The sequence below is a fragment of the Ranitomeya imitator genome, chromosome 9 (genome assembly GCF_032444005.1).
Source record: "Ranitomeya imitator isolate aRanImi1 chromosome 9, aRanImi1.pri, whole genome shotgun sequence".
NCBI lineage: Eukaryota > Metazoa > Chordata > Amphibia > Anura > Dendrobatidae > Ranitomeya > Ranitomeya imitator.
The window spans coordinates 6,238,795-6,254,308 of record NC_091290.1 but is presented as its reverse complement, the minus strand read 5'-3'; the positions used below and the strand labels follow the sequence as shown (position 1 = coordinate 6,254,308).

Below are 15,514 nucleotides of genomic sequence, written 5' to 3'. Positions count from 1 at the left end.
CTGTACTTACCGGTTCGGTAATGAGGGTGTCTGGCTGACACCTCTTCATTACTAAAGCTAGGGCTTGGTGTAAACAGACACCAAGCCCTAATCCCATTACCCTAATGCTACTGCACCAGAATTCAAAAGAATGTGCTGAACCAAGAAATTACATAACAAAACTTTTTTTTTTTTTTTTAAATATCTTTAACTAAAAAAAACCAAAAACATTAATTACTGTACAACACCGCGACAAAAACACGCACCTAAAACTTGTGTTTTTGCTGCCAAGAGATGCAGACAACTTGCAAAAATGTCTGTAAGCAAATACTCAGCGTGTGCACATAGCCTTCGGCTGGGAGCCCACGATCCGAAACTAGCAGCACATGTCGGCTGTGTCCAGAGCACTGCCGTCTATTACATATATACATAGTCTGTGTCCACTGAACTGTGCGGATTCACCGCGTCCAATACATTCTAGTGATGTCATTTCTGTTGTGGAGACACGTGACACTGCAAGATAAATAAACATGCTGCGGTCTGGAGAGACGCTCCGCATGTCCGTCTCCGCGGCTGTGCTACGGGCGTCTGTGGACACAACCTGGATATATGGGATACCTTGAAATCCCATCCACTATGCTGTAACACCTGGACTCTGCGAGTTGGATGCTGCATAAATACCCGCAGTGTTTTCTGATCATGAACATGGACCCTTACACTGCTGAGATCCTCAGGGGAGGGGCCAATACCCTTCTGTTTACACCCCTGAGCAACATGACAGTTCTAATATGTTGTGAATTAAGTGGAAGGATTTTATGAATATTTAACCTTGTTTATATAATAAGAAAAGATATTCAATAAAAAAAATAATGGCGCATGTGGCAAAGAAGGGTTGAGGGGCCTCACGGGACCCCCATACAGCCAGTCACTGACTGAGCACACCCTGAACATAAAGCTTTACAGGCACAGTGTCAGCTTCTGGTTGCTGCATTTTCTGGGGGCTCCCAAAAGTGACTGGAGCCACAAATACCCTACAAGAGAGACTGTGTGACGCCTCGTAGTGATCGTGATCTCAGGATCTGGAGATCACAGGATCTCGTCTGTGATAAGATTCTAGATCCCCTGACATTGAAACAAAAACAGAGTAATGGCGCCCGTATCCGGGGTCTGTGAGACCACGGGGCCCCATTATCAGCAGAGCTGCATGCGACACAATGAGATGAATGGAGGCAAAGTAAGATCCAGGTGAAATCAAGACTATTAACAACTGCAACAAACCCTCAGCTGTGAGACGTCACAAATGCAACTACACAATGAGCCGAGTGTCCAATAATAACGATATCAAGGGGCGGAAATCTGCAAACGGCTCTTCTTCCTCCCATTATAGGGACACAAGGCGCGAATTGTCATCAAAACGCAAGACTGGAAAATCCCCCAATACCAGAATTACGGATTAATAGTAAATGTAGCAAATGCCAAAACAGCTGTAAATACAGGAGATACCCAGGTTATACCGGCTGTACATGTATAATTATATACAGGAGATGCCCGGGTTATACCGGCTGTACATATATAATTATATACAGGAGATGCCCAGGTTATACCGGCTGTACATATATAATTATATACAGGAGATGCCCAGGTTATACCGGCTGTACATATATAAATTATATACAGGAGATGCCCAGGTTATACCGGCTGTACATATATAAATTATATACAGGAGATGCCCAGGTTATACCGGCTGTACATGTATAATTATATACAGGAGATGCCCGGGTTATACCGGCTGTACATATATAATTATATACAGGAGATGCCTAGGTTATACCGGCTGTACATGTATAATTATATACAGGAGATGCCCGGGTTATACCGGCTGTACATATATAATTATATACAGGAGATGCCCAGGTTATACCGGCTGTACACATAATTATATACAGGAGATGCCCAGGTTATACCGGCTGTACACATAATTATATACAGGAGATGCCCAGGTTATAGCGGCTGTACATATATAATCATATACAGGAGATGCCTGGGTTATACCGGCTGTACATATATAATCATATACAGGAGATGCCTGGGTTATACCGGCTGTACATATATAATTATATACAGGAGATACTCAGGTTATACCAGCTATACATATATAATTATATACAGGAGATGCCCAGGTTATACCGGCTGTACATATATAATTATATACAGGAGATGCCCAGGTTATACCGGCTGTACATATATAATTATATACAGGAGATGCCCAGGTTATACCGGCTGTACATATATAAATTATATACAGGAGATGCCCAGGTTATACCGGCTGTACATATATAATTATATGCAGGAGATGCCCAGGTTATACCGGCTGTCCATATATAATTATATACAGGAGATGCCCAGGTTATACCGGCTGTACATATATAAATTATATACAGGAGATGCCCAGGTTATACCGGCTGTACATATATAATTATATGCAGGAGATGCCCAGGTTATACCGACTGTACAGATATAATTATATACAGGAGATGCCCAGGTTATACCGGCTGTACATGTATAATTATATACAGGAGATGTCCAGGTTATACCGGCTGTACATGTATAATTATATACAGGAGATGCCCAGGTTATACCAGCTGTACATATATAATTATATGCAGGAGATGTCCAGGTTATAGCGGCTGTACATATATAATTATATACAGGAGATGCCCAGGTTATACCGGCTGTATATATATATATAATTATATGCAGGAGATGCCCAGGTTATACCGGCTGTACAGATATAATTATATACAGGAGATGCCCAGGTTATACCGGCTGTACATGTATAATTATATACAGGAGATGTCCAGGTTATAGCGGCTGTACATATATAATTATATACAGGAGATGCCTAGGTTATACCGGCTGTACATATATAATTATATACAGGAGATGCCTAGGTTATACCAGCTGTACATGTATAATTATATACAGGAGATGCCCAGGTTATACCGGCTGTACATGTATAATTATATACAGGAGATGCCCAGGTTATACCGGCTGTACATATATAATTATATGCAGGAGATGCCCAGGTTATACCGGCTGTACAGATAATTATATACAGGAGATGCCCAGGTTATACCGGCTGTACATGTATAATTATATACAGGAGATGTCCAGGTTATACCGGCTGTACATGTATAATTATATACAGGAGATGCCCAGGTTATATACCAGCTGTACATATATAATTATATGCAGGAGATGTCCAGGTTATAGCGGCTGTACATATATAATTATATACAGGAGATGCCCAGGTTATACCGGCTGTACATACATAATCATATACAGGAGATGCCCAGGTTATAGCGGCAGTACATATATAATTATATACAGGAGATGCCCAGGTTATACCAGCTGTACATATATAGTTATATACAGGAGATGCTCAGGTTATACCAGCTGTACATATATAATTATATACAGGAGATGCCCAGGATACACCGGCTGGACATATATAATTATATACAGGAGATGCCCAGGTTATACCGGCTGTACATATATAATTATATACAGGAGATGCCCAGGTTATGGCAGCTGTACATGTATAATTATATACAGGAGATGCCCAGGTTATACCAGCTGTACATATATAATTATATGTAGGAGATGCCCAGGTTATAGCGGCTGTACATATATAATTATACTGGACATATGCAGCTCAACTGTTAAAAGTCGCTGGAAACTCCAATTTTGGGTGTCAGCAGTGAGTTCCTCAGCGCTGTAGTCAGCGCTGTAATATATCCTCCATGTATCACACCCCATAAACCTCATATTTGCCTGTAATAAGGGGACAACATTCTGCGGGTGCAGTCGTTTCACTAATTAAGTGTCCCACATAACCTCCATAGAGAATGTAATCAGGATATACATCCGATCCCCGCCCCGCTGTATTTAGGCTCCTCCCCTTCCCATAGGCTCCGCCTTCAGCCTACATACTCCCATTTCCCGATGACGCTATTGAGTTGCTTTTCTCGGATACATTTTTGGTCTCGCTGTGATGTCATTGTCTCTCCTCTCTGACGTCCTGCGGGGACTATGGTACTCAGAGCCCAGAGTGTCAGCTGCCAGAGTTATGCCTATTCTGGAATGTCTTTATTGTCTGTACATGTCTCCCCTAACATTGTAAATTGCTGCAGAATATGTTGGCGCTATAGAAAATAAAAATGATTATTATTATAAATAAGCAGTGTTGCAGTGTAAAGCACTGACCACAATGACTACAGCTATGTGGCAATAGAGCAGAACTGCAGATCACAGCATGGGGGAGGGAGAAAGCAGCAGCCTGGGCCTCAGGGTAAATGATAAACCTACAGAATTGTGAATGCTGCTCTACATGTGACTGGAGCATGCGGCTCAAGTAAGGAAAAGAGAAAGAAAAAAAGAAAAGTAAGAAACGCTGGATAAGGAGCTGAGACGGTATGTCCCCAAGGGCAGGAACTGGAAGCTTTGGACACAGCACATGTCCGCTCTGTCCAAAGTGCCGTCTGCTTTTGATCACAGGTGAATCCGCATTTGTTCATTGAACCGTGCGGAATCACTGCGTCCAATACATTGTATGGGTGACATGTATCTTGCAGAGACTGACCATCTCAAGATAACTAGACATGCTGCGGTCTGAAAAGATGCGCCACATGTCCATCTCTGCATGGAAGGTGAAGGCGTCTCTGGACACACAGGTGTGATGGGATTTCTTGAAATCCCCCTCCACTATGCTGTAACATCTGGCCGCTGCGGGTTGAACGCTGCAGATGTACAGAGCATCCAACCCCCAGCATTTACTGACCATGGAAACATACCCTAAAGAAGCAGGGAAAAGAGCAAGAAAAAGAGCAAGAAAAAGTGAAAAGCGCAGTGAAAAAAAGCAAGAAAAAGAGCAGGGAAAAAGAGCAAGAAAAAAAAGCAGGGAAAAGAGCAAGAAAAAGAGCAAGAAAAAGAGCAAGAAAAAGAGCAAGATAAAGAGCAAGATAAAGAGCAAGATAAAGAGCAAGAAAAAGAGCAAGAAAAAGAGCAAGAAAAAGAGCAAGAAAAAGAGCAAGAAAAAGAGCAAGAAAAAGAGCAGGGTAAAGAGGAAGAAAAAGAGCAGGGAAAAGAGCAGGGAAAAGAGCAGGGAAAAGAGTAAGAAAAAGAGTAGGGTAAAGAGCAGGGAAAAGAGCAGGAAAAAGAGCAGGGAAAAGAGCAAGAAAAAGAGCAGGGAAAAGAGCAGGGAAAAGAGCAAGTAAAAGAGCAAGAAAAAGAGCAGGGAAAAGAGTAAGAAAAAGAGCAGGAAAAAGAGCAGGGAAAAGAGCAGGGAAAAGAGCAAGAAAAAGAGCAGGGAAAAGAGTAAGAAAAAGAGTAGGGTAAAGAGCAGGGAAAAGAGCAGGGAAAAGAGCAGGGAAAAGAGCAGGGAAAAGAGCAGGGAAAAGAGCAGGGAAAAGAGCAGGGAAAAGAGCAAGAAAAAGAGCAGGGAAAAGAGCAGGGAAAAGAGCAAGTAAAAGAGCAAGAAAGAGTAAGAAAAAGAGCAGGGAAAAGAGCAGGGAAAAGAGCAAGAAAAAGAGCAGGGAAAAGAGTAAGAAAAAGAGCAGGGAAAAGAGCAGGGAAAAGAGCAGGGAAAAGAGCAGGGAAAAGAGCAGGGAAAAGAGCAAGAAAAAGAGCAGGGAAACGAGCAAGAAAAAGAGTAGGGTAAAGAGTAAGAAAAAGAGCAGGGAAAAGAGCAGGGAAAAGAGCAAGAAAAAGAGCAGGGAAAAGAGTAAGAAAAAGAGCAGGGAAAAGAGCAGGGAAAAGAGCAGGGAAAAGAGCAGGGAAAAGAGCAGGGAAAAGAGCAGGGAAAAGAGCAGGGAAAAGAGCAGGGAAAAGAGCAGGGAAAAGAGCAGGGAAAAGAGCAGGGAAAAGAGCAGGGAAAAGAGCAAGAAAAATAGCAGGGAAAAGAGTAGGGAAAAGAGCAAGGAAAAGAGCAGGGAAAAAAAGCAAGATAAAGAGCAAGAAAAATAGCAAGAAAAAGAAGTGAAAAGCAAAGGGAAAAGAGCAAGAAAAAGAGCAAGAAAAAGAGCAGGGAAAAGAGCAAGAAAAAGAGCAGGGTAAAGAGCAAGAAAAAGAGCAAGAAAAAGAGCAGAGAAAAGAGCAAGAAAAAGAGCAGGGAAAAGAGCAGGAAAAAGAGCCGTTATTTCTGGCAATTACTACACCAAATATTTACAGAAGAGGCATAAAACTTTATAGAGTTATAAATGCAAACTAACAACAAATAAATCATAAACGTAAAATTGCAAACAAGACACGAAATGAGCGAGAAGTAAAATCAGAGCAACAGAGACATCAGGAGAGGATACCCGCAGAGATCTGATGGCAGAGCGACGCCTTGTCTTCACAGTGCCATATTCTCTGCTCACAGATTGACCAGCAGGCAAAGGGTTGACTCATGATAGAACTCTGAACTGATACTTTTGTTGAAAATTGAAAGATTTCTTTTACTGAGGAGTGATGGAGGGAATATAATCTATGACTTTTAGATTCTTCTTACCTCCTCCGGCACGATGGTGAGCGGATATTTGTCATCTGACAGGAAGTTGAATATAGTCCACACCTTGAAGGCGCTGTCCTCGCTGATGCACAGGGGGCTTCTTGGCAGGTGCTTCTTAGCACAGAGAGTCCAGCACATCTTATAAAACTCCACTTTGTCAAAGTCTCCAGTTACCTAAAAAAGAGGTTAAAAAAACAGTCAGTTAGCGTAAAATACTGATAACATTTACGGTACATCCCACATGGCAGACAGGATCTTATCATGTATCTCTGTATACTGGGAGCTCCCCCTAGTGGTGGCGGCAGACAGAATCTTATCATGTATCTCTGTATACAGAGAGCTCCCCCTAGTGGTGACTGCAGACAGAATCTTATCATGTATCTCTGTATACAGGTAGCTCCCCCTAGTGGTGACTGCAGACAGGATCTTATCATGTATCTCTGTATACAGGGAGCTCCCCCTAGTGGTGGCGGCAGACAGAATCTTATCATGTATCTCTGTATACAGAGAGCTCCCCCTAGTGGTGACTGCAGACAGAATCTTATCATGTATCTCTGTATACAGGTAGCTCCCCCTAGTGGTGACTGCAGACAGAATCTTATCATGTATCTCTGTATACAGAGAGCTCCCCCTAGTGGTGGCTGCAGACAGGATCTTATGTATCTCTGTATACAGGGAGCTCCCCCTAGTGGTGACTGTAGACAGGATCTTATCATGTATCTCTGTATACAGGGAGCTCCCCCTAGTGGTGACTGCAGACAGGATCTTATCATGTATCTCTGTATACAGGGAGCTCCCCCTAGTGGTGACTGTAGACAGGATCTTATCATGTATCTCTGTATACAGGGAGCTCCCCCTAGTGGTGACTGCAGACAGGATCTTATCATGTATCTCTGTATACAGGGAGCTCCCCCTAGTGGTGGCTGCAGACAGAATCTTATCATGCATCTCTATATACAGGGAGCTCCCCCTAGTGGTGGCTGCAGACAGGATCTTATCATGTATCTCTGTATTCAGGGAGCTCCCCCTAGTGGTGGCTGCAGACAGGATCTTATGTATCTCCGTATACAGGGAGCTCCCCCTAGTGGTGGCTGCAGACAGGATCTTATCATGTATCTCTGTTTACAGGGAGCTCCCCCTAGTGGTGACTGCAGACAGGATCTTATCATGTATCTCTGTATACAGGGAGCTCCCCCTAGTGGTGGCTGCAGACAGGATCTTATCATGTATCTCTGTATTCAGGGAGCTCCCCCTAGTGGTGGCTGCAGACAGGATCTTATCATGTATCTCCGTATACAGGGAGCTCCCCCTAGTGGTGACTGCAGACAGGATCTTATCATGTATCTCTGTATACAGGGAGCTCCCCCTAGTGGTGGCTGCAGACAGAATCTTATCATGTATCTCTATATACAGGGAGCTCCCCCTAGTGGTGGCTGCAGACAGGATCTTATCATGTATCTCTGTATTCAGGGAGCTCCCCCTAGTGGTGACTGCAGACAGGATCTTATCATGTATCTCCGTATACAGGGAGCTCCCCCTAGTGGTGACGGCAGACAGGATCTTATCATGTATCTCTGTATACAGGGAGCTCCCCCTAGTGGTGACTGCAGACAGGATCTTATCATGTATCTCTGTATACAGGGAGCTCCCCCTAGTGGAGACTACAGACAGGATCTTATGTATCTCTGTATACAGGGAGCTCCCCCTAGTGGTGACTGCAGACAGGATCTTATCATGTATCTCTGTATACAGGGAGCTCCCCCTAGTGGTGACTGCAGACAGGATCTTATCATGTATCTCTGTATACAGGGAGCTCCCCCTAGTGGTGGCTGCAGACAGGATCTTATCATGTATCTCTGTATACAGGGAGCTCCCCCTAATGGTGGCTGCAGACAGAATCTTATCATGTATCTCTATATACAGGGAGCTCCCCCTAGTGGTGGCTGCAGACAGGATCTTATCATGTATCTCCGTATACAGGGAGCTCCCCCTAGTGGTGACGGCAGACAGGTTCTGTAAGGAGGAGGTTGGGGGAATTTGGACTGGCTTATCCTTTAATTTCTTTCTGCATTCCACAGATTCCGCAGCATTTAGTCCTGACTATGACTTTGTGCTCTGAGATTTGAGACACTTCAGCCGATTTATGTTTCCACTTATCCTAATGGACACGAACTTACTTTAGTGACAATTAAGGGTTAAGTGTCCAGTGCAGACGGGACATTTGGCCGCTGGGGTGGCTGATGCCGGACTGTGAGGCCCCTTCTTCATTCCCCAGAGATACATGTTATTAGATGAAGTTGTTCCTCTGGGCTCGGGGCCAGACCCCTGGGATCACAATGAGACCCCTGTTTACTCGGCTCATTTCCTTTTCTGTGAGATCAATAATTCATTTGCATCTGTGAAAAGTAAGAACTTTCTTCAAAATCTTGGCCGAGCTCCCCCCGTCCACCTATAAAAGAGGGGCGCTCAGAGGCGGCCGGGAATGGGAATGTTCACAACATCTTCAGGCTTTTATCATGGAAATCCGGATCCTGTGGTTACCGAAGCGCGGAGAAGAAATGTTAGCTGGCGTATGGAGGGGTGAGACCGCCAAGGAGCAGATCTGAGACACCAGAGGGTCGGACCCCCAAATCTGCACTTAACCAATAAATCTGGTGAAAATGGAGGAAAATGTTGGTTTTTCTCTTATTTCTTATTTTGCAGTTTTTCATCCTTATTCACAACCAATCATTGGCCCCAATCCTGCTGGTCCCGCAGCAGTGCATGATGGGAGCTCGGGTGCAGAATGACCCATTAGTCCACACGTGCAGCAGAGCGAACTCACCGGGGAAATCCAGGATGTCAGCCGTCTAATAACGAGACTTTCCGATCCGGGACGTCGGTGACTCACGTCCTCGCTGGCTGTTTCTGGGTGGTGAATGAGACAGACTTTCGGAAATCCTTTATTGCCACAGACTGGACACATTAAGGTGCGGGGACCCCATTTATTATACACAGTGTCTCGCTCTGTAAGACCCCCAGTGTCACAGTTACAGCTGTGTAATATTGTATTTGCCCTCTGGTGGCGCTGCAGGGAAAGTGAACACTCGCTGCTGAATCTCTACAGATAGCAACTGATCGCCGGAGGACACTCATGACCACGTCATCGAACCAATGGAGACGACCTCCTCGACACCCCATTGCACAGCCTCGCCCTCATCTTCCCACTGCGGCCTCTTATTCCCCATTGCACAGCCCCCTCGTCTACCAGCACTGTCCCCTGAACTCTGCAACGCGGCCCCCTCATTTGACAAGTGCAGCTCCCTCATCGGACCAGCACAACCACCTCGTCTCCCCCTGAACAAGCTCCTCATCTTCCAGCACAACCACTTCGTCTCCCCCTGAACAAGCTCCTCATCTTCCAGCACAAACCCCTAGTCTCCCCCTGAACAAGCTCATCTTCCAGCACAACCACCTCGTCTCCCCCTGAACAAGCTCCTCATCTTCCAGCACAAACCCCTCATCTCCCCCTGAACAAGCTCCTCATCTTCCTGCACAACCACCTCGTCTCCCCCTGAACAAGCTCCTCATCTTCCAGCACAACCACCTCGTCTCCCCCTGAACAAGCTCCTCATCTTCCAGCACAAACCCCTCGTCTCCCCCGAACAAGCTCCTCATCTTCCAGCACAACCACCTCGTCTCCCCCTGAACAAGCTCCTCATCTTCCAGCACAAACCCCTAGTCTCCCCCTGAACAAGCTCCTCATCTTCCAGCACAAACCCCTCGTCTCCCCCGAACAAGCTCCTCATCTTCCAGCACAACCACCTCGTCTCCCCCTGAACAAGCTCCTCATCTTCCAGCACAAACCCCTCGTCTCCCCCTGAACAAGCTCCTCATCTTCCAGCACAACCACCTCGTCTCCCCCTGAACAAGCTCCTCATCTTCCAGCACAAACCCCTCGTCTCCCCCTGAACAAGCTCCTCATCTTCCAGCACAACCACCTCGTCTCCCCCTGAACAAGCTCCTCATCTTCCAGCACAAACCCCTCGTCTCCCCCTGAACAAGCTCCTCATCTTCCAGCACAACAACCTCGTCTCCCCCTGAACAAGCTCCTCATCTTCCAGCACAACCACCTCGTCTCCCCCTGAACAAGCTCCTCATCTTCCAGCACAAACCCCTCGTCTCCCCCGAACAAGCTCCTCATCTTCCAGCACAACTACCTCGTCTCCCCCTGAACAAGCTCCTCATCTTCCAGCACAAACCCCTCGTTCGCCCCGAGCACGCTCCTCATCTTCCAGCACAACCACCTCGTCTCCCCCTGAACAAGCTCTTCATCTTTCAGCATAAACCCCTCATCTTCCCCTGAACAAGCTCCTCATCTTCCAGCACAACCACTTCGTCTCCTCCTGAACAAGCTCCTCATCTTCCAGCACAAACCCGTCTCCCCCCTGAACAAGCTCCTCATCTTCCAGCACAAACCCGTCTCCCCCTGAACAAGCTCCTCATCTTCCAGCACAAACCCCTCGTCTCCCCCTGAACAAGCTCCTCATCTTCCAGCACAAACCCCTCGTCTCCCCCTGAACAAACTCCTCATCTTCCAGCACAACCACCTTGTCTCCCCCTGAACAAACTCCTCATCTTCCAGCACAAACCCCTCGTCTCCCCCTGAAGAAGCTCATCTTCCAGCACAACCACCTCGTCTCCCCCTGAACAAGCTCCTCATCTTCCAGCACAAACCCCTCGTCTCCCCCTGAAGAAGCTCCTCATCTTCCAGCACAAACCCCTCGTCTCCCCCTGAACAAGCTCCTCATCTTCCAGCACAACCACCTCGTCTCCCCCTGAAGAAGCTCATCTTCCAGCACAACCACATTGTCTCCCCCTGAACAAACTCCTCATCTTCCAGCACAAACCCCTCGTCTCCCCCTGAAGAAGCTCCTCATCTTCCAGCACAAACCCCTCGTCTCCCCCTGAACAAACTCCTCATCTTCCAGCACAACCACCTTGTCTCCCCCTGAACAAACTCCTCATCTTCCAGCACAAACCCCTCGTCTCCCCCTGAAGAAGCTCATCTTCCAGCACAACCACCTCGTCTCCCCCTGAACAAGCTCCTCATCTTCCAGCACAAACCCCTCGTCTCCCCCTGAAGAAGCTCCTCATCTTCCAGCACAAACCCCTCGTCTCCCCCTGAACAAGCTCCTCATCTTCCAGCACAACCACCTCGTCTCCCCCTGAAGAAGCTCATCTTCCAGCACAACCACCTTGTCTCCCCCTGAACAAACTCCTCATCTTCCAGCACAAACCCCTCGTCTCCCCCTGAAGAAGCTCCTCATCTTCCAGCAAAAACCCCTCGTCTCCCCCTGAACAAACTCCTCATCTTCCAGCACAACCACCTTGTCTCCCCCTGAACAAACTCCTCATCTTCCAGCACAAACCCCTCGTCTCCCCCTGAAGAAGCTCATCTTCCAGCACAACCACCTCGTCTCCCCCTGAACAAGCTCCTCATCTTCCAGCACAAACCCCTCGTCTCCCCCTGAAGAAGCTCCTCATCTTCCAGCACAAACCCCTCGTCTCCCCCTGAACAAGCTCCTCATCTTCCAGCACAACCACCTTGTCTCCCCCTGAACAAACTCCTCATCTTCCAGCACAAACCCCTCGTCTCCCCCTGAAGAAGCTCCTCATCTTCCAGCACAAACCCCTCGTCTCCCCCTGAACAAGCTCCTCATCTTCCAGCACAGACCCCCTCAGCTCCCCAGCACAGACCCCCTCGGCTCCCCGGCACAGAGACCCTCGGCTCCCCAGCACAGACCCCCTCGGCTCCTCAGCACAGACCCCCTCGGCTCCCCAGCACACCATAGGTTGGTCCAAACAGGTGTCCCAAGTGCGATACTCTGGAGCAATTATGTAGAATGATGGCGTCAGATGAGGGGCCGGAGTCACATCGGGGGACGATGCCCAAACGTGACGGACAGAAATATTTTGTAATTAATATTCGAAAAACGATTCGATTGGAAAGTTCCTGAGAACATAAATCGGAGATTACTAAACCCATCACGTCCTCGGCACAGAGTTACTGCCGGAAACACTCACATCCCGCATGAGAAGGAGCGGCGCTGACATTGCAGGGTAAGGCCATGGTCACACGTCGCTTCTCAGCAGCGGTTTTTATTATTATTATTATTATTATTATTCCTGTGTTTTATTCTGCATTTTCCAAGATCCCAGACGTCTCCGGCTCACGGATCGTTTTCTGACTGATTCGGAGTATTACAGGGTTTTTCATTAAAGTAATGAGAAAGTGGGAAAAAAGCAGAATAACATTTATGGAGCAGAAAACTACGTTTACGCACAAGTATTGTAGACAAATCACCAAGTAATCAGCACAAAGGAACGCACCAAAAATCCGGCAATCAGCTGCGGTTTATAAGCTGCATTTTTACTACGAAAAGTAAACGTTTTGGCTGCAGAAAGAAGAGCGCTGTGTGAACAAAGACCGAAGGTACGAGATAAATGTGCAGCGAACTGAGGGAGCAGGAAAAGAGCGGCGCTCACCTTATCCAGGATGAATTTATTCAGATACGGCATGTAGCCCTGGTTAGAGACCGGACCCTCATCATCATCCCGGAAATGTTCCTCCAGAGCCACTGGATCATGTGGGACGTGCAGCAGCGTGCAGAGATTGTGAGAGAGAACCTGAAAAGACAGAAGAAAGCTCAGAGGAGGCCGACACCGAGCAAAGAAAGAGGACAGAAAGTCACCATTATATACACATGAAATATCCACTGTGTATCCTGCATTATACCCCAGAGCTGCACTCACTATTCTGCTGGTGCAGTCACTGTGTACACACATTACATTACTGATCCTGAGTTACATCCTGTATTATACCCCAGAGCTGCACTCACTATTCTGCTGCTGCAGTCACTGTGTACATACATTACATTACTGATCCTGAGTTATATCCTGTATTATACTCCAGAGCTGCACTCACTATTCTGCTGGTGCAGTCACTGTGTACACACATTACATTACTGATCCTGAGTTACATCCTGTATTATACTCCAGAGCTGAACTCACTATTCTGCTGCTGCAGTCACTGTGTACATACCTTACATTACTGATCCTGACTTACATCCTGTATTATACCCCAGAGCTGCGCTCACTATTCTGCTGGTGCAGTCACTGTGTACATACATTACATTACTGATCCTGAGTTATATCCTGTATTATACTCCAGAGCTGCATTCACTATTCTGCTGCTGCAGTCACTGTGTACATACATTACATTACTGATCCTGAGTTACATCCTGTATTATACTCCAGAGCTGAACTCACTATTCTGCTGGTGCAGTCACTGTGTACATACATTACATTACTGATCCTGAGTTACATCCTGCATTATACCCCAGAGCTGCACTCACTATTCTGCTGGTGCAGTCACTGTGTACATACATTACATTACTGATCCTGAGTTACATCCTGTATTATACTCCAGAGCTGCACTCACTATTCTGCTGGTGCAGTCACTGTGTACATACATTACATTACTGATCCTGAGTTACATCCTGTATTATACCCCAGAGCTGCACTCACTATTCTGCTGGTGCAGTCACTGTGTACATACATTACATTACTGATCCTGAGTTACATCCTGTATTATACCCCAGAGCTGCACTCACTATTCTGCTGGTGCAGTCACTGTGTACATACATTACATTACTGATCCTGAGTTACATCCTGTATTATACCCCAGAGCTGCACTCACTATTCTGCTGGTGCAGTCACTGTGTACATACATTACATTACTGATCCTGAGTTACATCCTGTATTATACCCCAGAGCTGCACTCACTATTCTGCTGGTGCAGTCACTGTGTACATACATTACATTACTGATCCTGAGTTACATCCTGTATTATACTCCAGAGCTGCACTCACTATTCTGCTGGTGCAGTCACTGTGTACATACATTACATTACCGATCCTGAGCTACATCCTGTATTATACCCCAGAGCTGCACTCACTATTCTGCTGGTGCAGTCACTGTGTACATACATTACATTACTGATCCTGAGTTACATCCTGTATTATACCCCAGAGCTGCACTCACTATTCTGCTGGTGCAGTCACTGTGCACATACATTACATTACGGATCCTGAGTTACATCCTGTATTATACCCCAGAGCTGCACTCACTATTCTGCTGGTGCAGTCACTGTGTACATACATTACATTACCGATCCTGAGTTACATCCTGTATTATACTGCAGAGCTGCACTCACTATAATGCTGGTGCAGTCACTGTGTACATACATTACATTACCGATCCTGAGTTACATCCTGTATTATACCCCAGAGCTGCACTCACTATTCTGCTGGTGCAGTCACTGTGTACATACATTACTGATCCTGAGTTACATCCTGTATTATACCCCAGAGCTGCACTCACTATTCTGCTGGTGCACTCACTGTGTACATACATTACATTACTGATCCTGAGTTACATCATGTATTATACCCCAGAGCTGCACTCACTATTCTGCTGGTGCAGTCACTGTGTACATACATTACATTACTGATCCTGAGTTACATCCTGTATTATACCCCAGAGCTGCACTCACTATTCTGCTGGTGCAGTCACTGTGTACATACATTACATTACTGATCCTGAGTTACATCCTGTATTATACCCCAGAGCTGCACTCACTATTCTGCTGGTGCAGTCACTGTGTACATACATTACTGATTCTGAGTTACATCCTGTATTATACCCCAGAGCTGCACTAACTATTCTGCTGGTGCAGTCAGTGTGTACATACATTACTGATCCTGAGTTACATCCTGTATTATACCCCAGAGCTGCACTCACTATTCTGCTGGTGCAGTCACTGTGTACATACATTACATTACTGATCCTGAGTTACATCCTGTATTATACTCTAGAGCTGCACTCACTATTCTGCTGGTGCAGTCACTGTGTACATACATTACATTACTGATCCTGAGTTAC

At 46.2% G+C, this 15,514-nt stretch overlaps 1 protein-coding gene across 1 annotated transcript in view; it reads right to left on the bottom strand.

Annotated features, from left to right (window-relative positions):
- The window catches only part of SWAP70 (switching B cell complex subunit SWAP70), a 43,817-nt gene that overhangs the window by 8,177 nt on the left and 20,126 nt on the right, over positions 1 to 15,514 (bottom strand). Inside the window, exons 2-3 of the mRNA XM_069739967.1 lie at positions 13,058 to 13,198; positions 6,530 to 6,703 (exon numbers count right to left, since the gene is read on the bottom strand). Coding sequence (XP_069596068.1) covers positions 6,530 to 6,703; positions 13,058 to 13,198 — 315 coding nt within the window. The remainder of the gene's footprint in view (positions 1 to 6,529; positions 6,704 to 13,057; positions 13,199 to 15,514) is intronic.